This window comes from Planococcus citri, chromosome 1, assembly GCF_950023065.1.
Source record: "Planococcus citri chromosome 1, ihPlaCitr1.1, whole genome shotgun sequence".
In the NCBI taxonomy this organism is placed as follows: domain Eukaryota; kingdom Metazoa; phylum Arthropoda; class Insecta; order Hemiptera; family Pseudococcidae; genus Planococcus; species Planococcus citri.
The window spans coordinates 68,177,011-68,199,851 of NC_088677.1; the positions used below are offsets into that span (position 1 = coordinate 68,177,011).

Here is a 22,841-nt window from a genome sequence, read left to right on the forward strand (position 1 = left end):
GAAACAAACGAGATAAGACGAAACACACTGAAAGGAAAAAAAACTGATAATAAAAATTTAATACTATACTTACTTCATCCTGTGAAAATTTTTATATAAATAAAAAAAAATAAAACGCAAATCACCAGAAAAAATGAACGGCAAAAAAGCAAAAACAATTAAAAATTAACATACGAGATGAAAGAAAAAAAATGAAGCAAAATTCGACTACCTCCCATTTGCGCTCGTATTTCGTCGATAAAATATAAATATTTGAAGAAAATATGCGGGGCAAGGGGGAGAAAAATTATCGTTTGAATAAGTACATATTACTAGGAAAAATGAATTAATTTTTCAAAAAGGATATACGAGTCGAGTTGATAACCATACTCTTCCTAAAAGCGTTTAATTTTCTTCTTTCGTGAATATCGCATCGGTCATAATTTCAATTTGCATATTTTATCATCGGGTCAATTTCATCATCGAAGTATATCCGATGAAATTCCTCCTCTTTCTCAATGCTTCGAGATGTTAAAAAAATCATGACAAGCGTACACAATTTCAAATATTAACAAGATCATCGCACGAACTCTCTCTTCAAGTTGCAGGGTAATTTGAGGATAAAAAAAGGGTATTCTGAAAGGGTCATTTCCTTTTAAACTCGGAGAACAGGACATGCAATTCATTATCGGCTTATCAATTCACAGACAAGCGAGGGATTTCATAACAAAAGCTGTTTCTTTCACACGTGAATTACGAAATTTATCCTCCTTTCGTTTGTAAACATTCAAACATTAGATACCGAAGAAACTGCAGCTCGGTATTACAACAGAATATCTTCTTCGCAACTGGCAATGCCCGGCCGAAAGAAAAATCGAAAACGAACACGTGGCTGAAGGATGATTTTATCGATGCAATAATACATGAAAATCTTTTCAGCTATTTAATCTAACAAAAGTATTCGCGTATTTTTCGCCGAAAACGAGCACGAGAATTGCAATTAATTCGAGCAAAGCGATTCCGACGCCGGTAATAACAAATAATATTAAAAAATAAAGTATAAAAAAATAATAGTAAAATAATCAATAACGAAAACGCGAAGGCTGAAGCCAATATTTATTCATTCGAGAATAACTCACCATTGAACTGTATCCGTAATCATCTTCGTTGGACGTATTCGAAGGGTACGATCGAAATTTCGGTTTATTAATCGAAACCTGAACAAGCAGAAATTGACATTAATTAACATTAAATAATTCGAAAGCCATCGAAGAGTACGTGAAAATACGAAAAATTACCTGTCTCTGATTTCCTAACGTAACTTTCAGCTCTTCCATTTTAGAATTTATTTCGTCGCAATCTTCCAAATCCGAACCATCATCATCGTTGTACTCGTTCGAATCGGAAAAATTATACTGCGATGGTACCGGACAATATTTACGTCTGATTTCTTCTTCGACACGTTTCGCTTGATCGTTGCGATTGTTGAAGTTATTGTCTTCATCGGACGATATTTCTATCGGAGCCGAGTTACGGTAATTTTGTTGCGACGTAAACGTAGACGGTGGCGAGTCTCTTCTTCGCTGGTAATTATTATCGTTTCTATTATTCGAGTAGTTATCATTTCTACTATTCGAATAATTCTCATTTCTACTATTTGTGTAGTTTTCATTTCTGTTGTTCGAGTTATTCGAATAACTCGTATATCGAGGAGGACTAGGTTTTCTTTGGTACGATTGATTCGGCGGAGAGGTTCTTCGATACGATGGATAATAATCAGAACGATCACGCGGCGGAGGCGCAGATCTTCGAGGCGGTGGTATACTAGCCGGTCTACGAAGTGGCGGTAGCGGTGCTCCTCCACGTTGATAACCACGAATCGGTTTCCTTTTCTGAAACAAAATCGGTTAATTTAGACTACGGTGGCGAGAGAATTGTTTTCATTTGTCATTTCAAGAGTTACCTTTTTCTTGGAGTTTCTTTGCTCTCGAACCAAGCTCGCAATATGGGCGGTCTTTTCGTCGGGTTTTACATCTATGAATACTTCGCCTCGTAAGTTGGATATCCTTAAATTGGGCACAGCTCGTAATAAAGCCTCGGCAGAATTATAACCTAATGGTCGGAACGGAAGTGGTTCACCGAGGACTTCTTTATAATCACCTAATACAAACAAGCGTCCATTTTTACTCATAACGTACATATGATATGAACTGAAGCGCGTTGTGCGCTCACAAAGTCACTTACGTAGTAATTGCGTTAACGAAAGTTGACTTTTCGAAGAGTTTAGACATGATCGGATATTACAACAGACTTCCTTAAAATCCATTTCTATACGAAAACATACAAGAAAACGTTATTTTAAAATTCAAAAGCACATGAAGCGAGCTAGGGAAATCCATGCTTTCTGTTTCCAGTCATGACAAGTATAACGATGAGAAACTGAATAGTTACATACCTTCGTACGAGAAATCCCAAAGTTTTATTTACTCGACACCATATATAAATACACAAACTACAATAATTTTACATTACATTAAATAATTCGCCGTTCACACCATAAATTATAGAAAGAAATCGTTTCTTTGCTTCACTATTATTTCAAAAGTATCACGTATCAAAATGAGAACGGAGCGGTGAAATTGAGAACACGGTACAAGCACAAAATTGAAATGCTCCTCCTTTTTTGCATTCATTGCATTCCAATCCAACGCCAAACGTCATGAATGAGGACGTGTCGGGTGTCGGGGCGGGTGGTGGGAGATATTACGAAATGACCTGAAGCCTGGCGGCATTTTCGGATACTAATTTGCATTCGAGATTCAAGCAGTGTTGCCACTTACTGTTTCGATTAACGGATTAAATTTTGATTTTTTTTTGAAGTTGACATAAAAGTTGACGTTCTGAAGTTCTGTTTTAATTTTACTTCACTCTGAATTTAGAAAGAAGGCTTTACAAATTCCTGACGAAATTCTGCTCTCATATTTTTACAATCAGAGTTCTATACTTTTAGTGCGATAAGTATTTTTTGAGAAAATAGCCAGAATAAAGAACCCAGAATCACCAGGTGGCAAGTGCATACTTACTTACACTTACACCTGCCTTGACAAATTTTTGAAAATAAAATCAGGATTCAGGATAATTGAAAATAAAGTACAAACTATATTTATAAATATGTCGGAAATATGTAAAGAAGGACATCGAATTCTTTTGAGTTAGTATTTAGTTGTAATACTATTTCTAAAATATTTTCTTTTAATATAATTAATACGGTATTTTTTGTTAGACGCCTTGAAAATTTTCATGGCGAAGGACCTCGTCGGAGAATCGCCAGTGATTCTTGCTGCGGAAAATGATCAAAGATTGATCGAAGAATGTACGCATTCGTACAAAAGAAAAAAATTTCCTCGAGGTGAGCAAATTTTTATAGTCTTGTACTACTCGTTCGATATGTAAATAAAGTACATTTCAGGCCTGTTTAATAAAACTCGAATCATTGTTAACGGAGAAGAGTTTGATGCCACAATAGAATTACAGCGACATTTCAAGATAAACGAAGAAGATATTATTACCATGTAAGTTTTCATAATTTTTTAATGTCAAAAATTGTACGTTCAATAATTAATATATTTTATTTTAGTGATATGGGTGTCCATATTGATGGGTACCCATCAATAGTCGCTTGGTCAACGATCGCCAAAAACAAAATCACAAAATTCAAAGGCGATAAAGCTGATGTATTCAAGTGTAGTCACCAAGCGTTTAAAGCTGTCGTGATGTCGATGATCGATGGATGCCAAGTAAGAATATTCAGCATCGACAGAACAAATTGGTTCCGTTGAATGAATTATGCATTTTCAACATTTTGTAGATAACAAAAATCGAAAACATATTGAAACGATTTAGTACGACGTATGGATGCTGTTTGAAAACGGGCATATGTTGTGAAGTCGGAAAGGTCATCAATAGTAATAACACGACTACGGTTATGCCTAGCAAGGAAGTCGATGTAATTAAGAATGACTCTCGTTACCTCGTTCATGTCAGTATGTCCAAAAGCATTTCGGCGGATAAAAGTAAAGAGTTTTACCTTGATCGATACTCTTGTATTTTTTTAAAAAAAATAACCAAATTTTTTATACACACTACATAGTTGCCGAAGTTCAATATAAATTGATTATGCACGTGACTCCCAACGGCCCTCCTAAAAAAATTTCGCTAAGATTGATCAATTGTTTTAGTTCCAAAACAATATTGATCGATGAGGATTTAAAAGTAAAAGGTTCATATTTTTTATTTAATTCAAAAATTGAACAATTTTTATAAGTCGACATTTTATTTTAGGAACTTTTGAAAATGAATAATACATCTACGGTGTCGGATAGTCAAGCAGAGGATAAAAAAACCACCTACAACGTAAGACAAACTTTTTAGAATAAACTTTATTTTTAAAATGAAAAATCAATCAACATGCGTCTTTCTTGTCTTAGGCAATTACTAGGGCTAGGATGTTTATTAAAAATAATGATGTTTTATAGCGCTTAAAAAACTTAGCCCTAGCAATTACACATTTACGTATACATGATTTTTATTCATCTATTTTTTTTGATGCAGGAATTAGTCGAACAAGTCAGGCATTTGACAATAAAACTACAATCAATGGAAGAAGATATGAAAAAAGAGAGAGAAGAAAGAGAAAAAGAGAGAGAAGAAAGAGAAAAAGAGAGAGAAGAAAGAGAAAAACAGAAAGAAGATATCCAAAAAATACTACGATCAATACAAGAAGATATAAAAAAAGAGAGAGAAGAAAGAGAAAAAGAAAAAGAAGAAAGAGAAAAACTGAAAGAAGATATCCGAAAAATTAAGGTAATTGCTGATTTTCCTTAAAGGTGGTGGTTGGTGGTGGTATTTAATTAACTAACAAACATAATATTTTACGTAGCCACATCTGCTGTATCGATATCTGCTGTCATTTGAAAAATCATAAAATTCATCGTTAAAAAAAAGCAATGGTTATTTATTGGATTTTGTTTAATTTCAGGAATATGCGGCAATACTGAGCTCTATTCAAAACATACTTCTAACATATCGAAAAAGTCGGAATCTGTAAATAATTCTCTGGCTAAGTACTTCTTGTAAAACCCTGGTAGCATCATCTAGCATCCAAAGGAATACAAGAAAAGAAGCGGTATTCGCATATGCGAGTTCAATAAATTGCTTTGAAAGTTCAAAAAATGTGTATCAAATGTTTCAATCCATGTAGGTATGAATCTATTTTCAATTTTCAGGGGAGACAAATTCACACTGCTGATGATCTTTGTGCTATGGCATTGCAGATATTGAAAGAGCAGAGAGATATACTGCTTGATAGAGAGACTCTGCTCAAGAGATTTGAACACCTGGAAGACATGATGAATTTGCTTGTCACACAGAACAGCGATTCCGGTGAAAATACAAAATAATGCTGCAATGAATTTTTCTTTCCACAATGACATCTTCTTTATTTTTGTGTATTTTTTAAAATACAACACGTTTATGTATTAGTTGAACAAAATACAATTTTTTAATTTTTCTTCAACAACAATAAAATTAGGCCATCTTTCAAAATTCTAAATGGATATTTTTGAAACTCCTCTTCAATTCTTTTAAAATGGTGAGACAGTTTTCTCCAAGTTTCGACAATTTAGGTAATATGATTAGAATCGGAAGTCGTGAATTATGACGAAAAATTGCAACTGCCAGCAAAATACATCCCAGCGTAGATTTCTCGATTTGTGACGAAAGAGGCTCACAAGAGGAAAATTTCAATAGAAAATGAATCAACGAGGTTTTTAAATCTTCAATCTATTTCACGTTTATGCAGTAAATACATCAACATAATCTAATTCACACAGCCGAAATATCACTTCGATCAGAATTAAATTCTACAATATTAAAAAAATATGCATAATTACATCGGTATGCATTTTTGTTCAAAAGGCGGAGGAAGGTGGAAAAATGATGTCGAGAGGTGAGGTAAATTGATTAATACTTGGATAAATTTAATAACATAGTGTTTAAATTTCAACCATTCCCTCTGCAAAAACTTGAAAATTAATTTTTATTTTCATCTTTTATGAGCTTCAAGTTCAAGCATCCGGTTTTCTAATTTTTTCTTGTTTATTCATTAAATTCCAGTAGAAAGATTTCTTCTGCATAAGATCATCGTGTCGTCCAACCTGGAATAAAAAATCATTATGACATTATCCACTCAAATCGACGTTGAAAGGGTAAAGATTTTCCTTTCATCCAGCGAAAGTTTGATGAATCATAAATAAAACGAAACGTACTTCGACAATTTCGCCATTATCAAGTACAACAATCATATCAGCATTTTTAATAGTAGATAATCGATGAGCGATTACTAATACGGTTTTTCCTTTCATCACTGATTCCAAACACTGTTGAACCTGTTGTTCAGATATCGTATCTAGAGCACTGAAACAAAATTTAAATATTTTAGAATTACTCCAAATAACACAATCGTATCAGTAAAATAAAATATTACCTCGTGGCTTCGTCCAAAACAAGTATAGAGGGATTTTTCAGAAAAGCTCGAGCTATCGCAATACGTTGTTTTTGACCACCCGATATAGCTGTTCCCTTTTCACCTACGACTGTATCGTATCCTCTGGGGAAAGTTTTGATGAAATCGTCAGCGTTGGCTAATTTAGCCGCTTCATAAACCTAGTATAAAAATCCAAGATTTTAGACAAATTCATTTTTAATCCGATATTTAAATTTTTTCTAGTACGTACTTCTTCGTCGGTAGCCGAAGGGTTACCATATCTGATATTATCTCTAATAGAAGAAGCGAACAAAACAGGTTCTTGATTAATGAAACCAATCGCTTTACCGCGCAACCAGTTCTCGTCTAAATCATTTATATCTCGACCACCGATTTCGATTTGTCCACCGTTAGCATCGTAGAATCTGAAAATCGAAAGTAAATAATTAATGTACATGTTTGATAATTGATATCGTAATCGGTTAAGAAGCGAAGCCAATTACTTTAATAATAAAGCAGCTACGGTCGATTTACCATTTCCGGATGAGCCTACGATGGCTGCAACTTTACCGGCAGGTATCGTTAGATTGAAATTTTTTAGAATTATCTATTAAAACGAAAGCACATGATTGTAATCTCACTTATCGAAACGAATAAAAAATGAATCAAAATTCAAAAACAATACTTGTTCGGGTCTAGTTGGATAACTGAAAGTGACATTTTTAAAGTTGATATCAGCCTTGAATTGTTTAGGTACATTAATCGCGTTAGTTATTAAAGGTACTTTAGGATCTAGCTTGATGAACTGCGATTAAAAAGCACACATTTCACAAACTTGATACCAAGACTCTGGATCATGGAAATTACAAAATGATGAAGTCGAAAATACTTGAAAAACTCGATTTCCCGAAGCTATTCCTTTGACGAAATATCCGAATAATAAAGACACCTGGGCTAAAGATTTCTGTATCGTTTGCATTGCTACCAAAAACGACATGATATTTCCAGCTGATAATTTCTTCAACGATAACATATATCCTCCCATGCCCAGCGTCAACAGGACTATACCATTCAAGAAAATATTCGTACCAGCCTACGAAGAAAAAAAGCTAAATTAATCGTCGATCAAAAACAGAAGTAGGTAACTAATATTCGATAAAATGAATACCTGAAAGATAGCTATACCAAAACCAAGTCTTTTAAACAAATGACTAGATTTTTCTATCTCTTTTTTGAATTTTTCGCATTCGTGAGCTTCCATGGCAAAAGCTCGAACTGTACGCATGTTGGCGATCACTTCTTCGGCTAAGATGGTTGACCAAGCTGCCTAAAAAAATATGCCCATTAGTACTTGAATATTTTTCTGAAAACATTTTAATGGAAATCATATTTACTTGATTTTGAGCTCGTCTAGACATTACTCGTAAATTCGATCCGAGAATAGAACCGATCAAAATACAAGTCGGTAAAATTAACAACATAACTCCGGTCATTTCAGGCGAGATCGTAATTAACGATATGACACATCCCACAATCTATAAAAAATCTGTTGTATTAATATAACTAATATGGTATTTTGGATATATGGATTATGGTTTCCAAATGGATACCTGAGTACTACTCCTTATACCTTGAGATACACATAATTTGAAGGCACTTTTGAACTCATGAACATCGGTAGTTAATCTGCAACATTTACTAATTATTAGCTTCAAAGTCTACGAACGTACGAACTCTCTTCGTTTGTATCTTACCTATCGATGATTTCTCCGGTACGGTTTTTATCAAAGAACGTCAAATCTTGTTGCATAATCGAAATGAACAATTTATTCTTCAAATTACTAGCTAAATTTTCTCCGACTGTAGCTAATAAATCAACGTAAACGAAAGTGAAGAAAGCCTGAAAATAAAACAAGTCAATTAGCAATCTATTTCGGTAACAAAATCATCGAAAAATATAAATTATTCAACCTGCAGCGCGTAAATACAAAGTAGTCGAATGGCTGGTTCTTTCAGCTGATGTAAGAACGAAGAATCGATTTGATTCAACGTTGCATTAGACAAAACATCGATAACTTTACCTAAATGAAGAGGTAATTGAACGTTTATCATGGCTACAGCTACAGCAGCCTGAAACAGCATAAAACGCATCGAATATAATAACTTCGTTACATCAGATTTGAATATTTCATGAATTCAGTCTCGACTAACCACAACAGCTAGCAACAATCTCCATATCTCAGAAGCTAGCAAACTGCATAATAAATTCCAATCGAAAGATGTTTCTGGTTCTTCGATCTGGATTTCAGTGGTGATAACAGCGTTCGAAGGATCCTTCGAGCTACATTTTACAACCGCTATGCCTTGTAGAAGAACGCCGGGAAGGATGCAGAATTTTTTTATTATAGTTGTTTTGGCAGTCTTTGGTTTGATAGATTGTATTCTTGATGAATCAGTTTTCACCCAAGAAGTGGCATATTTTCGGTGGGTTGTTAGTAATCTGGAATTTTATTCACGAATTACTGAATTAGGTAGCTGAACACAGATAGTGATAAGAGATTTTATGAAAATTTAAAATACCTTCGCAGATTTGTAACCGTGTGACATCTCAGCAATAAGATCATGGCTGATTGAGATGTGAAGCTGAATTCTTCACGAGAAACAAAAAAACTTGGATTAAAATTACAATTTGGTCATTTTTATAATATTTTACATGACATGTTGTGATGTTTTTGAAACACAAGTGATAACATTCGGAACATGCGTTCTTGTGACGTAGAAAGGTCGTTCGCCGGCTGCAGCATTTTCTATTGGTTGGATGGATGCATAATGTGTTGCGTACTCCAAAATTCGAAGGCAAGATCATGACTTTTCAAAAAATAAGTTCACTCATTCGTTTACTATTACTCACATACCTACTCAGTAAAGAATTAATGCTTCATTATGATATCGAAGATGCATGGGAAGATTTTAAAAAAACCAAAGAGTTCACTTCCAACAAGCATTATGAGCGCCAATTCACTAATATCAAATAGGTATAATTCAACTTTTTTATTCATTTAATAAATTAGAGATGATTTTTAATCGTTTATTATTTTTCATTCAAATGTCTTATTACAATACTGAAGACAAATAGGTGTTTGTTTTAAATACCTATGCTTATTTTAAAAAATTAAGTACAAAAAATAATTTCTTTCCAAAGAATGAGATAGGTATAACAATCCCAATTCCCAACTCGAAGAAAAACTTCAAGACTGAACAAAAATAAGTAAATAAAGCATACAAAATCACACCACTTGGACGAAAATTAAGGTTCTGAATTTCATTTCGATTTTTGGAGGATTCATAAAAGTTTGAAGAATTAGTTATCACTTGAAAAAAAAATTAAAATTTGATCTATGTATTTGAGGTAGAATAGGTAGAAAGCTGAAATTTTGGTTTGCACTTCATTTTCGATCTCCCAAATCAATTGGTGCTTCTCTTCCAAGCTATTCTGAAGCCTTCAGTGAGTTTTTAAATCTTCCAATTTCGAAAGCTAGCTTAAAAAAAGCACCAAAATAAAATCCAGTACCTATATCTATAAACTCATATCATCTTTGTTATACTTATTATTCTCTCTTTAAAATCAGTGATCTTTTTAGATGCACTACAAATTTTTTCAATCGAATGAGATCGTTCCTTGATTGTGAAATACCCGAAGCAAATAAAAAAATTTGAGCTTCCTGTCGTGTGTATTTTACGAAAGAAAGATGAAAGCAAGAAAAGTGAAAATATCGAGTAAAACTCAGTGCAGAATCACAATTTGACAATTGAATCAACGGAAAAAAATATATATGTAAGTAAAAATAGAAGATGAATTCAATCCTTATGCTCTTCATTAGTTGTTTGTGTTTTCAAAATACATGAAATCCTACGTACAAACAAAAAACAGAAAACAAAACCATGGTTAGGATACGATAGAAAATCAATGTACGTAGTACGTACCTAGTTAACATTGTAATACTAATACATACTATTAAAAAACATGCACCGATCATGACAGCTTTCATATCAGCATCCAAATCAAATGGGAATGAAATTCCAAAGTAATCTGCATCTGTAAAAACTTCTCGTAACAAACCACTCCATTGTTTAGAGATTCTACCAACTGTAGTCGCTGTCTCGGTACATATAATCTACACGAAGAAAGAATATAGGTATTAATATCAATATTATTTCTGATGAAATGAATACCTATGTACTCGAAGAAGATAATTTTCTTCTTTTTTCCCCATTAAATTCATTTTTATCTGTAACCTGGGAAGTTGAAATGAAAATTATACACTTACATGGAATTCAACATCTCCGCAAATATTCGTTAGGCAAACAGGTCCTTTGATTTTATACTTAATGTCACCATTTGCGTTCTTGATATCGAATTTTGGACTACAAAAACTCCACCTTTCTACCACCGTACCAAGCAAGTTACCAGGAGGAGAGTACACTTCTAATACCTGTATTAAAAAAATAGAAATGTGAAATTCATCTACGAATAAACTGGTGAGACATGATGATAAAAAGAACAAATTCTTACTTGCTGACAACCTGAAAAGCCACAAGAACAGCAGACAAAATCGCGATGTAAATGGATCACTTCGTTTCCACGAATATCTATTATCTTTATGTCAAATGGTCTTTGTGAACCCAGGCACATTCGAGTACAGCAGTCATTTTCTTCAGCCGCGTAGAGTATTTCTTCTCCTTCGCTATTTTTAATAGTATATTTATTGTTACTTTCGATGCCAAAAATTACTATAAACATTGTAACATCAGTTTTCGCATCAGAACATATACGAGTTAAAAAACAAAAAAGCACCGATTATAAATTAAGTATTAAATATCGAAGCAATTTGCTTACCTTCCATTCGTTCAACTTTTTGCTTAACGAGTAATTGGCCGATATTATTCAAACATTCTAGGTCTGGCAACAGATAATTAGATGCATGTGTTGAAATCTCCATCATATCGGATAGGTCACAACAATATACTCGACTCGACAGTCGACAATGCACTCAACGATGATTGTAGTTGTTAATTATAGAACTGGATGCTGAGTCAGCTGAACTGAACTGCTACAGGTTGTTTTCAAAGTAAGCAAATCATTCTCTTGAATCGAATAACATGTATCAGCGTTAGTTCTGCGAACATAAAATTAAAAATATTTATACGTACGGATAAAATAACATATACCTATATCGAATGGGTACTTAGGTATAATTATAATTCTAATGAACTAACCTGTGGATTTTCAAATGGTTTGAAACGATGATTTCAAAACGACGTAGGTAAGTATATCAATTCAAAACTCGGATTTTATATTTCTTTTTTCCAATTCAATTGTGAAATAAATCGCCATATACAAATACGAGTAGAATGGAGGCCAACTTCGATTATACTTTTGTCAGCCTTGAAATAAAAATGCCTAAAACTTACACCTTACCTCACCAAACTTTTACGAACAATGAACTATTAATTCACGCAACCACCTTCAAAATTGAACCGTGAACGGAAACATACCCAGTGAAAATGAAAGAGGAAATAGGCACATGCAGAACGTGCGCAAGTTCAGTAAAGTTACTCGTGTTTTCGTAACCCTGGTGGTTTATCCAAACCAAAGGCTCTACAATCATACTCCGGAAAAGTTTCTTTGTCAAACTGGCGCCGATTGGATACTTGCCTACTGAAATTCAACTCATTCTCATTCAAATGGTATCTTACACTTGTAAGCATCAATTTGATTTCCAGTTTTGCATCTGGTTTATCATTTCAACTCAATAACTCGAATAGAATTTCAAATGATTATAATTAGGTAGCTACATTTCATTCTCAAAACACGTTGTTTATCGTATCTTTTCGTTTTTAATAAATTCTTAAAAATCAAATTTGGGCCAAAAATTTTAAAAAAATAATAATTTACCGAAATGATCTAGAAATCTGAAATTCAGTATGGGCTTTATTTTTGACTCTCCAAATCGATTGAAAACGCTTTCGAATAGCTTTGGGCAGTTTTGAAGCCAACAGCAGATTTTTGAATTTACACTATATTTTCCACTAAACTTTACTCAATGAAATTAAAACCAAATTCACTGGGTAATTTTTGTTGAAATTTCTAGTTTCAAAAATCTGCTGCAGGTTTCAAAACTGCCCGGTTCGAAACCGTTTCCAATCCTGAGCTCATTCAAATACATTTTCTTCAGGGTTTATTTTTGTAAAAAATGATAAAACAAAAATTCACTTGACTCAGGAGGTCGAAAATAAGGTACATACAAAATAAATTCTACCTTTCTAGATCAATTTGGTTAAATTTTGATTTTTTTTTTTCATTTTCAACCAGAACCTTGATTTTCAAAAATTCATCAAAAATCGAAAAAATGTACTTCAGCATCTGAAACTTTGGCTGGTGAAATATTTTTGGATGGTCTTTTCATCTAGCCTTCTCGCATAAAAAATTGTACCACAAATGTTCATACGTAGACGAGATAATACAAAAGGTACATAGCAAATTTCAGCTTTCTGGGTCACTTAAGTGGAATTTTGTTGTTTTCCCAACTGTTTTTAACTCAAGTTGATTTTCAAAAATTCGCCAAAAATATGTAGCTTTAATCTTTATCCAGTCCAAAAAGTTTTCTTTCGGTTCAGATGCCTATCTTGTTAGCAAGCATATAAGCAGGAATCAAGATTCAAAACTTGGTGCCAGCTTTTAAAAGTTAATTTGAAGTAATTTCTTGAAAGCCTACCTAATTTTGTCTCCCACAAATCATACGACAAAATACAGAGAACGAGCACAGCCAAATTTCGATTATTTTTACCCGAACTTTGAAATAAAAACGCTAACAAGCAATCAAAAACTTTCACTCAAATCACCACGTACACGTTTAAAATGGGCAATGAAAATGAAAACACGCACAAAATCGCACGTGCGCACTTCCAATAAGGTTATTTTCGCCCATCGTTGGTCCTTGGATGTTTTATTTGGAAGGGAACTCTTTCTCGGTCAAGTTTATGCGACATATTGGCGCCAAAAATTGTATTTGGTACTGAACTAATACATCTTCGCTCGTAAACTAGACTTGTTTAATACATATATTATTATAGGATTTTTTAACGAGCGAAATAGTTGTCAGGTGAAGCGAAATTATTCTGTATACAGTATACACTGACTGTGTTATGTACTGTCTTGACTCTCATAGATAAAAAGTTAGAATGGAAAATAAAATTACATTTTCAGTTGAACGATTTAAATCAATGTTGAAATAGAAGAAAGCGAAAGTTTAAAACGAAAAATTTGGACGTCACTGATTCGCTAGTAAAAAGAGGTGGAAAAGTAATTCAATTAATGTTGGAATATAGAGGAAGGCGAAAGTTTAAAATGAAAATTTTTAACGTCGTTGTTTCTCTAATAAAAAGAGGTGGAAGAGTGACCCGATATGGCAGCATTAATTCACATCAATTCATTTTTTTTGTACCAGATAAAGCTAATTAAAATCGTTACAAAGTTACATTGAGTTATGTATCAAAGAATTTATAACTGATAATGATGTTTTTTTACACGTATGGCGATAATGGGATATTAAAAAGATATCTACATATTATTTTCAGATTAAAACATTTGTCTGATTTGTCTCAAATTAAGGCAACAATGTTACGAAGCGTAGGGTTTTCAAACAAGTACGTTTTACACGAAAGTAAAAAAATAATTCCGTAACATAAATTGATTCTTAGAAAATACTTATTGTTAGACACTTTAGCTGTAAATTAAGGCATAGACTACAAATATGTAGATTTTTACGAGAATAAAATTAAAAATAAACGACGATATAAAAAGTAAAAAAAAAAAACATAATCTAATACCTAATTATTAAATGCTGAACAAACACTCAAACTCATAATAATGAATTTCAATACCAAAAAAAAAAAATCCAAACAAAACGAACTCAGCTGGAATAATACCGAACACAGAAACGGTCATTCAATCTTCAAATCATATTTATCCGTCACTCTTTCTTCATTACATCGCCAACGTTCAGCTTTCATAGTACATGAAATCCTACGAAAAAATAAAAAAATCAATAAGACGAAAATTTGTCGAACAGTTTATAGACCTCTCGACTATATCTTTTCACAGTCGCCAGTCTTTTATTCGGCGATAGCTATACAAATCAATACGTACAATCAAAAAACAGGCACCAATCAATTTAGCTTTCGTGCGAACATCCAAGTCGGCAGGAAACGTGATACCGAAAAAGTCAGAATCAGTAAATAATTCTCTGGCTAAGCCGCTCCATGTTTTTGAAATTTTACCAATCACAGCTGATTTATCGACGGTCATGACCTGAAATACACGTAATAGTTAAATAATGGCCATATAAGTTCATTATGATCAATGATGAAAAGTGTGAAAAATAGATAGGTAGGTACCTACTTTAAATTCAGCATCACTAAATACAGCACTTCGGATCAGAGGACCCTCGATTCTCAGCACAACTTCGCCGCTTTCGTTTTTAACATCGAATTCCGGAGTAAATATGGTGAAATTTTGTTCTATCGAGCCAATGAAATTACCAGGAGGCGAATATACTTCCAATAACTGCACAAAAATTGTCAAATTTGTTATTATAAGTCATGTAGGTAGGTAAGTAGGTACTCGTAGTTTATTCCTCGAGTAGGTGAATAGAAATGGTTGAATTCTCACCTGATGAGAACCACAACAAGAACAATCAACATCACGACGTACATGGATAACTTCGACTTGATCTTTATTCAATATGCTCATTTCGAATGGTCTCTGCGAAGCACTGTAACACATTCGAGCACAGGTATCATCCTCTTCAAACGCGTAGAATACGTCATGGCCTTGCTGGTCTTTGACAACATACTTGTTGCATGTTTCAAACCCGGTGAATGCTGTTGGAAAATTGATACCGATATTAATGCAAAATTTATAGGAACAAATGACAATTTATAGAATTCTTAGAGAGTAAAACGCTGAAATATTTATCAATATTTAAATTTATTAAAGAATTCGAGTTTAATTACCTTCCAATCGCTCATATTGTTGTTTCACGAATAAATGATCGACGTTAATAAGGCTCTGGAGACCTGCAGGCGCATAAGCTTGTGACTGAGTTGATACTGGCGTAAAACCAGCTGAAAATTTACAGAGCAAATGAAAATTAATATCGTAGGGTAGAAAATTACTAATAAGATAGGTAGGTAGACTACTTTTTTCTCTATGCAAGCAAATCATATAGTACAGTTCGAGAATTTAAATTTAACGATCTCCAAGTTATATGTAGGTGTTTAAAATTATAACGAACCTGATCGATTATTGGCTCCCTGTGACATTTCCATTCTTCTACGATGCCGATGATTTCAAAAATACCAGCAGTGTCGAGTATTATAATGATGAATTCGATTTTGATTTTGGAGGGAAGGAGGGCGGAAGGAGACAGAGACTAAATTTTAGATAGGTAAGTATGGAATTATCACCAAAGCGGCACAATGTTCATTATTTTAAAATTATCTTCGATAAAACGAAAATACCTCGAACTAATTTTTCAACCTTGAAGAAAAAATATTGCCAAAAATCACAATCACATGGTCTAACTGTAACGACAGAGTTACGATCGACTACAACTGTACAACTAGGGAATTTCAATGCTCGCAGCTCGAAGTCCGAATGTGTAGAGTCGCCCAGTTGCCCTACCCAGTTGCCGAATCCAGTGTCGGCTTTTCAACGAAAAATTTACAATGTTCTTTGTAACTAACTTGGTAGAAGAATAACCGACAATATGAGTGTTTGTGTGTAAATAGTATACGCCACTACTGCGCGTCTGCGTAATGCGCATCAGCTCATACATTCAAGGTCATTTTCGTGTAATTTTTTTCCACTCACTTTTGGCAACAATTTATTGCACTCTGTGTGTGGTGATATACGAGTAGACTGAAGCATAAAACAAGAAGTCGAACTGAAGACGGAACTGCCTCGACTCAGTATTCAAATTCAAATTGACTGATAATACGGTTAAAAATTCAAAATTTAGGTCGGTTGGTGAGTGGTGCCTACCTTTATACATTTTTTACTATTTTTTCATAATTTTTGACTAATAAAATTCATTTTCTGAGCTGACTAAGCATCCTATGAAAAAAATTAATGCAGACAAAATTGTTGAGCTTATAATTGGGGAATTTCTTATCGTTGAAGTCAAATTATTTTTTTCCAAGAGAACTTGGTTTTCGAGATATTTGTGTTCAAAGTTCAAAATTTCGATTTTCATAAATCATAATTCAGTCAAAATAAACTGCATACCTATCTAGAAAAGTAACCAAAAGAAATAAGAATCTCTCGAGGTGTTCGCCTCTGACTTTGACGGGATTTCGATTTTTGGAGAAAGAATGGACCACATTTGACAACTTTGAAAAAAAATTTTTTGTAGTAAAAGTGACAGAAATTTGAACACCGAAACTAATATCAATTCTCTCGAACCGAATTTTGCCCATTTCCTGGAGCCTCCAGTGCGATTTGGTTCTATCCTGAATTTAAAATTAGGTAGGTACTTTAGAAGACGTGGAAATTAATTTGGATTGCTAAAAATTGAGTTGTGGTTTTTATCCAAATTTGGCCTCGTTTTCCAGGAGGAATTTACAAGTGTGTTTCTTACTTTTTTCATTTTTTTATTTACGAGAATATTTATGAGGAAAAAAATATCAAAAAATGAAATTATTGACATTTGCGCAAATTGTTTGCCTCGTTCAAAACCTACCCCCTCCCCCAGCCGAATTTTACTATTTCTGATCATTTTTCCTGAATTTCAAATGTACTCAGCGATATCAAAGTTTAAGAGTAATAGAATTTTAAAAATCAACAATTTTTTGTTTGATGTTGAGTTTTTGGAATTTGCACGAATGGCTTTTTTAGTTTTCTTTTTCTTGCCCAAAACGAACCACCCCCCCCCCTTCTCCCTATGCAGAATGCTAACAAATTGATATTAAATATTTTTACAAAAATATAGATTGCCTAGTTGTAGTTTGGCAAAATAGGTTTGAAAACATCAGTAAAATGTAGAACTTTAATGAATATATTTATTGCATTATTCTCACTCATAGTTGAAAATGATAAAATTTAAAAACATGATCGCAACTACGAAAAGATGTTATAGGCTTGAGTGAGAATTTAATTTTTTGAAAATTCTGGTGATTAAAATCAAAATAAATTACCGTTGGCTTTTTCCTTGGAATACCTTTTTTCAATTTTTTAGCATTTGCACTTTCGCTTTAAAGCTTCACAAACACCTACAATTTTGTTTAAAAGATCCGAAGGAAAACAAAAAAGGGTCCTTTGTTATCTTTGTTGAAAAGAATACTACCGACGTAAATTTGTAATTCTTCCCTAATGAGGGTAAAATTTTGAAAAAAAAAAAAAAATAATGAAGAAAAAAAAGCAAAGATTATCACCATTTACAATAATCAGGTGATATGATTTGCGAATCATTACTGATCCATTCGATGAGCAGATGAGCTGCCTGATGCAGAATTGTTTTCTTTCATTCATCACAATGGAGTGAGATAGTTTATCAACTAGAGAGAAACAGGCGAAACAGCTATTTCTTTACAAGTATTTTTCCATGTCTGTAATATTGAAAGCGTACCATTCCTACGTATAATTAAGAAAGGATGGTTCGATGTACCTTTAGAAATACATAACGTCACTCGTTTGTGCCATTAAACATTACTTTACGTTTATTTTGATTCTGTGATCAATATGTTATTCCGTTTCTTCAACCAAGATACGAGCTTTGTAAATACCTATTTATTTGCTCTTTTGTTTTTGACTCATCAACCAGTCATCATGGGATTCAGTTAGTTGCTGTCCCATTTTCGAATCATCTGATTGATTATTAATTTGCGAATTTTTATCGCTGTCTTTGTTTGATTCGCAATTTTGGCGAGTAGGTCCCTGGTAGGGCTATAGCAGCTGTGAAACAACCCATTATTATAATACCTGCGTGGTGGTGTCATTTTGACCAAAATTGTAATTTTGTAAATTTTCCGGCTGCGGAAATATTAATGGACTCTCTGTTCCAATTTGTGGTTGACTTATGTGATTACTTGCTCAGAGGCATCATCGTAGATAGAGCCGTAGTTGGCTGATTCGTATTTGGTGATGGTGTGGCAACATTATATTATTGCCATTATCTTGATAGTTGATTTGATTACCATTTGGGTTATTATTTTGATTATTACACTCGTTTGGTGTATTATTACAATCATTGTTGCGGTTATAATTACCGCCGTTGGGGTTATTGAAACACATCTGTCCCCTATGTAGGGGTCTTTGTATCACGAATCAGTGAATGCAGTAGACTTCCGATTATCCGGACTGATTGAGGAATTTGGTTGTCCGGATTAGCGAAAGCCGGAGAAGCCGAAGTTTTCTGTATTAAAATTCGAATTCGTATTGGCATTGTTATACCTATGAATTGGCATAAAATTTCGAGGTGAAGGCATTCGTAATGGCCCTTGTAGCAATGGTTGCGACGCATAAAACTGAGGCTTCACAGGTGAGGGTACCGGCATTCGTAATGGCCCTCGTAGCAACGGTTGCGGCGCATAAAACTGAGGCTTCACAGATGGGGGCACTGGCGTTCGTAATGGCCCTTGTAACACTGGTTGCGGCGTATAAAATTGAGGCGCCACACACGAGCTCGTGATGCCGGAATTCATCATTTGCCTCTCTAGCATTGGATCCGTACGTTGTGGACTTGGGTCGATTACGATTTCTTGGTGTCTAGTGTAATCAGGATCATAATCACCTAACCTTCTCAACTTCTCTATGAATTGATCCATGGTTTGTCCCTCTTCCAGGAGCGGTTGCGAGGATTGGCGGTACTTTGATGGTATCTTGTGTGCAATGAGCCGCATCACAAATTCTTGAGGACGACTTTCGACATGTTTCATTGCATTGGTCCATTTGACCAGTTTTCCGATCATATCTTGGAGGCTGAATGCTACCTCGCAATCTTCAAAGGCTGCCTCCGCTTCATTCTGTGCTTGCTCGTTCCAGTAATAACGTAAAAAGTACTTTTTTGTGTTTTTGTACGAATCATCTGCTAGGAGGTTGTTCACCCATGATTCCTTATCGTAGGTTTCCATTTCCACCATAGCTCGAAATTTAAACGCCTTATGCGAATCCGGTACGTCAGTCGCTTTCGTGAAATGATCAAATTTCTCGACGTAATCGTGAGGAAACATACGGTTCTGTTCTGTGAACCGTATGTCTGCAGCTCTGAGGACCTCCAGGTCTAATTTAATTGGTTTTTTATTTAAACCATTGCCATTTCTCTGCATATCGGTTACGGTTTTATTTAGGTTAAGCACTGTATGGGTAAGAATCTTACGTATCTCTGACTCCTCCAGACACATTTTGATCACTTCTTCCAATTTTGCATCTGTATTATCGAGATCATCTCTCAATTTAACGAGTTTTTCATCTGAGGAAGGCGGTAATTCCTCATTACTTGAGCCATTATTATTGTCAGCTGGATGAACCATACTAGTATCTTCGATTGGCGTAATAAAATAAGTAACAATACGTTATAATTATTTACTTATAAATACGCAAACGTGTTGATTTTACGACGCAGTAGTGGAAACAACATGAAATTGCGCGGGAGCGGAAGCAGCAGCACTCCAGCACTCGACTGTTACCACGTTGTTCACTTTTCTACTGTAATATGCTACAGCAGCTACTGTTTTACAGAATTCTTAGCCACTTGTAAAAGTTGTAAAAATTAAACGTTTATCAACGATATTCGGGTAGACAAAAGCCAAAGCAAAAAGTAAATTATTCAATGTTATTACACTAACAATAAATACACACCACTCACCCCAGCTATTAGGGTCAGTAACACGAGGTCACTGTAAGTACTATCACCCTTCACAAAATAACACAAAATTCAACACAAATAATAATCTATAAAATTACTATTCATTAGTCATTACCACCAAAATGCGACAGCGCCGACAGCGAAATACAATCACAATTCACAAAGCACACCATACACATCGAAATCTACAACATTGAACATGAAAATATGAATGCTAAACTCCAGCGAGACGATTTGAAAAGTCGTCAAACGTCGTCGTCGTCAAACATAATGAAATGATGAAATATACTTGTCCTGATGAAGCGTTTCACTACCCCACTTCAGCTACTGATATCCTCGCGGCGATCTGTGCAGTGTGATCGGTGTGATGCACTGATTTTTTTGTTTTTATGAAAATTACTCGAAATTTTGAGTGAGGACAGGTGTTTTAGGTGGTTTGAGGTAAAGACTATAATCTAGGTAAAATTCCCTACAAAATAAAGTAAATTATGAAAGCTCAAAGTGTTGTAAACCTCTTGGAGAAAATTGTTTTTTTGTTTTTAAATGATTTACTCGAAATTTTGAATGTGAATTGTGAAAATAGGTGTTTGAGGTAAGGAAAAAATCTACGTAAAATTCTCTACATTCTCCGAGATGAAGTATAGGTTGACTAAAATAATTATTTTTAAGGAGCATTGGAGAATTCAAATCAAAAAAACATCGTCGAGGTGACAGGTGGAGAACGAGTCAAATGAGATAAACAATTCAACTTTCAAGCAGATGGAAAATAAGCCAGAACTCTATTCTTGACTGCCCAAATTAATTTTCATGCCTTCTAAAGAAATTTTTATATTTTGGAGAAATTGATAATCGCGTTGCATGGAGCTTCCAGATATGACATGACTTGTTAGAATAATAAAATTCAGTTCAAGGGAGATAATAATTAGTTCCTGGACGGATTTCTACCATTTTTACTGAATAAGTGTATATTTTTTTAAGGCATAATTTTAGTCAAAAGTTGAATTTTGAATTTTTAAAAATTCAAAATTCTCCAAAAATCGAGAAATTAATTAGGGCTTGTTTTTGAATTACACTTATTTTTTTGATACAAGTCCCCAAAATTGCTCTCTTATCTGTAAGCCCCACAATCCACATATCATCATAATAGAAAATTTTCCGAGACCTAAAGTCATGTTGAATTTTCAGAGGCCTGATTTCAAATTTTAAGTCAGGTATTTTTTTTATTGCTTACAAGAACCCTGAGCCAAAATTCTTTTTTCTAATTAAAAACTTTCTGTTACCTTATCACCTATACGGTTTACTAAAATTTTAAAAATGTTCACCTCTAATTTAATTTCAATATTATTAATACCTAGGTACTTACTTGCATAATTAGTATCATTTTAAGAACTTGATTTTTTGTCTGTAATAACAGTAATGAATTAAACTATACTTACTCGTATCTACGAGGTAGTTATTCGTCTGTTTCATTTTAAAATGCCTAAACGAATTTTTGAAATTTAGAAATTGTCTCTTTTTCAAAATGAATGTTTTCAATTTTTCATCTTGGTAATTTTAAACTTTTCATCGATCGTTGAATTTGGATCAGTGATTTTGAAATTCATTTGGCGAATCCATTTCGATGAGAGTTTACCAATTTGGTGTTTTCATAGCTTATAAACCCGTCCACCGTCCAGCAGAATTGAGGGGTTCCATGGAAAAGGGACCTTGTTCATTTTTTTTGTTTTTCTGATTTTTACATTTTGGAATATATTAAAAATTATTTTTTATTATCAATTCCTGCCATAATATTCAGTGATATTAAAGTGTTCTCCATAAAAAAATTAAAATAAAAAAAACGAATTGGAAAATGTTTGCTCACAGAAAAAAATGTCTGAAGTCTATTTGAACTTGTAAAAATTAGTTTTAAAAAAAATGACTTCGGCCCGGCCCTTTTCCAATTCAACCCCTCAATTGTAGCTTTGAGGCAAAGTTGGCATATGTTTACTTACTTATTCCTGAAATGAAATTACAATGATAAATATGTATATCCGAAAATAAATATTCATCCATTTTCAGTTTGTAACGTTGATGAATTAAATTTTTGATGCTAGTCAGTGTTACCTATTGCAAACAATTAGGTAGATACACGTGTGTAAAGTGTAGGTATTTTACAAATCTTCGGTTGAATTTTGATGCTATGTATCAGAATCTGACGTAGGTAATGGAAATAATACATTACAATGTAATTTTATTCAAAATTGAATTGAAATATTCAGAATTAATAGATTCTCAAAGTGGATTGTCTCGAATTTTAGCTATTACAAAAGAAAAATTTGAACGCTTTCATTTGATAAACTTACAGGTATTTTTCAATTCTGATAATGATATTGAATAAAGTGTACCTATACGAA

General features: G+C 33.7%; 5 protein-coding genes across 10 annotated transcripts in view; 1 reads left to right on the plus strand and 4 right to left on the minus strand.

The window, feature by feature from the left end:
• The window catches only part of LOC135845809 (tudor domain-containing protein 7B-like), a 29,457-nt gene extending 26,787 nt beyond the window's left edge, over nt 1–2,670 (minus strand). For both annotated transcript variants that reach the window (XM_065365800.1, XM_065365041.1), the window contains exons 1-5: nt 2,435–2,670; nt 2,224–2,307; nt 1,943–2,139; nt 1,278–1,871; nt 1,119–1,196 (exon numbers count right to left, since the gene is read on the minus strand). In XM_065365800.1, the coding sequence (XP_065221872.1) occupies nt 1,119–1,196; nt 1,278–1,871; nt 1,943–2,139; nt 2,224–2,305 (951 nt within the window). In that variant the 5' untranslated portion in view covers nt 2,306–2,307; nt 2,435–2,670. The remainder of the gene's footprint in view (nt 1–1,118; nt 1,197–1,277; nt 1,872–1,942; nt 2,140–2,223; nt 2,308–2,434) is intronic.
• A 157-nt stretch (nt 2,671–2,827) lies between these two features.
• On the plus strand, nt 2,828–5,559 carry LOC135848799 (merozoite surface protein 9-like). Of its 5 annotated transcripts, none has more exons than XR_010559600.1 (10): nt 2,828–3,190; nt 3,263–3,388; nt 3,449–3,551; nt 3,617–3,776; nt 3,848–4,052; nt 4,130–4,251; nt 4,321–4,392; nt 4,591–4,842; nt 5,018–5,239; nt 5,313–5,559. XR_010559600.1 is itself a non-coding variant. In XM_065370192.1 (10 exons), exons 1-10 carry the CDS (start codon nt 3,151–3,153, stop codon nt 5,084–5,086), a joined length of 1,107 nt encoding a protein of 368 aa, XP_065226264.1. In that variant the 5' UTR covers nt 2,828–3,150; the 3' UTR covers nt 5,087–5,559. The 5 variants fall into 5 exon arrangements, 2 of the variants coding, with proteins under 2 accessions (XP_065226264.1, XP_065225289.1); XR_010559561.1 differs by having other exon boundaries at nt 5,018–5,235; XR_010559598.1 differs by having other exon boundaries at nt 5,018–5,164; nt 5,265–5,559.
• Nucleotides 5,560–5,803: 244 nt separating this feature from the next.
• LOC135847136 (mitochondrial potassium channel ATP-binding subunit-like) lies at nt 5,804–9,303 on the minus strand. Its single transcript, XM_065366940.1, has 14 exons — nt 9,104–9,303; nt 8,735–9,023; nt 8,495–8,653; nt 8,278–8,423; nt 8,134–8,209; nt 7,918–8,058; nt 7,692–7,850; nt 7,413–7,616; nt 7,209–7,328; nt 7,027–7,130; nt 6,774–6,948; nt 6,524–6,702; nt 6,306–6,453; nt 5,804–6,194 (listed from the first exon to the last, which is right to left on the minus strand). The coding sequence occupies exons 1-14, from the start codon at nt 9,145–9,147 to the stop codon at nt 6,105–6,107; spliced, it is 2,034 nt and encodes a 677-aa protein (XP_065223012.1). The 5' UTR covers nt 9,148–9,303; the 3' UTR covers nt 5,804–6,104.
• A 294-nt stretch (nt 9,304–9,597) lies between these two features.
• On the minus strand, nt 9,598–13,925 carry LOC135849803 (phospholipid scramblase 1-like). Its single transcript, XM_065370441.1, has 6 exons — nt 11,801–13,925; nt 11,421–11,700; nt 11,097–11,314; nt 10,852–11,016; nt 10,537–10,698; nt 9,598–10,433 (listed from the first exon to the last, which is right to left on the minus strand). Exons 2-6 carry the CDS (start codon nt 11,524–11,526, stop codon nt 10,401–10,403), a joined length of 684 nt encoding a protein of 227 aa, XP_065226513.1. The 5' UTR covers nt 11,527–11,700; nt 11,801–13,925; the 3' UTR covers nt 9,598–10,400.
• A 143-nt stretch (nt 13,926–14,068) lies between these two features.
• Nucleotides 14,069–16,312, minus strand: LOC135849729 (phospholipid scramblase 1-like). Its single transcript, XM_065370319.1, has 6 exons — nt 15,880–16,312; nt 15,599–15,709; nt 15,255–15,466; nt 14,985–15,149; nt 14,733–14,894; nt 14,069–14,609 (listed from the first exon to the last, which is right to left on the minus strand). The coding sequence occupies exons 1-6, from the start codon at nt 15,911–15,913 to the stop codon at nt 14,586–14,588; spliced, it is 708 nt and encodes a 235-aa protein (XP_065226391.1). The 5' UTR covers nt 15,914–16,312; the 3' UTR covers nt 14,069–14,585.
• Between the last annotated feature and the right edge of the window lie 6,529 nt (nt 16,313–22,841).

Excerpts from the sequence above, each read along its gene's own strand:
- LOC135847136 (XM_065366940.1), bottom strand. The coding sequence starts at position 9,147 with ATGATCTTATTGCTGAGATGTCACACGGTTACAAATCTGCGAAG. Across the intron at positions 8,210-8,277 it reads ACCGGAGAAATCATCGATAG|ATTAACTACCGATGTTCATG; the intron begins GTAAGATACAAA and ends TAAATGTTGCAG. Across the intron at positions 6,454-6,523 it reads GTTTTGGACGAAGCCACGAG|TGCTCTAGATACGATATCTG; the intron begins GTAATATTTTAT and ends ATTTTGTTTCAG.
- LOC135849803 (XM_065370441.1), bottom strand. The coding sequence starts at position 11,526 with ATGATGGAGATTTCAACACATGCATCTAATTATCTGTTGCCAGACCTA. Across the intron at positions 11,017-11,096 it reads GCTTTTCAGGTTGTCAGCAA|GTATTAGAAGTGTACTCTCC; the intron begins GTAAGAATTTGT and ends TTTTTAATACAG. Across the intron at positions 10,699-10,851 it reads GCGGAGATGTTGAATTCCAT|ATTATATGTACCGAGACAGC; the intron begins GTAAGTGTATAA and ends TTCTTCGTGTAG.
- LOC135849729 (XM_065370319.1), bottom strand. The coding sequence starts at position 15,913 with ATGGAAATGTCACAGGGAGCCAATAATCGATCAG. Across the intron at positions 15,710-15,879 it reads GGGAGCCAATAATCGATCAG|CTGGTTTTACGCCAGTATCA; the intron begins GTTCGTTATAAT and ends GTAAATTTTCAG. Across the intron at positions 14,610-14,732 it reads TTGGTGCCTGTTTTTTGATT|GATTTCATGTACTATGAAAG; the intron begins GTACGTATTGAT and ends ATTTTTTCGTAG.
- LOC135848799 (XM_065369217.1), top strand. The coding sequence starts at position 3,151 with ATGTCGGAAATATGTAAAGAAGGACATCGAATTCTTTTGA. Across the intron at positions 3,389-3,448 it reads AAGAAAAAAATTTCCTCGAG|GCCTGTTTAATAAAACTCGA; the intron begins GTGAGCAAATTT and ends AGTACATTTCAG. Across the intron at positions 4,393-4,590 it reads ATAAAAAAACCACCTACAAC|GAATTAGTCGAACAAGTCAG; the intron begins GTAAGACAAACT and ends TTTTTGATGCAG.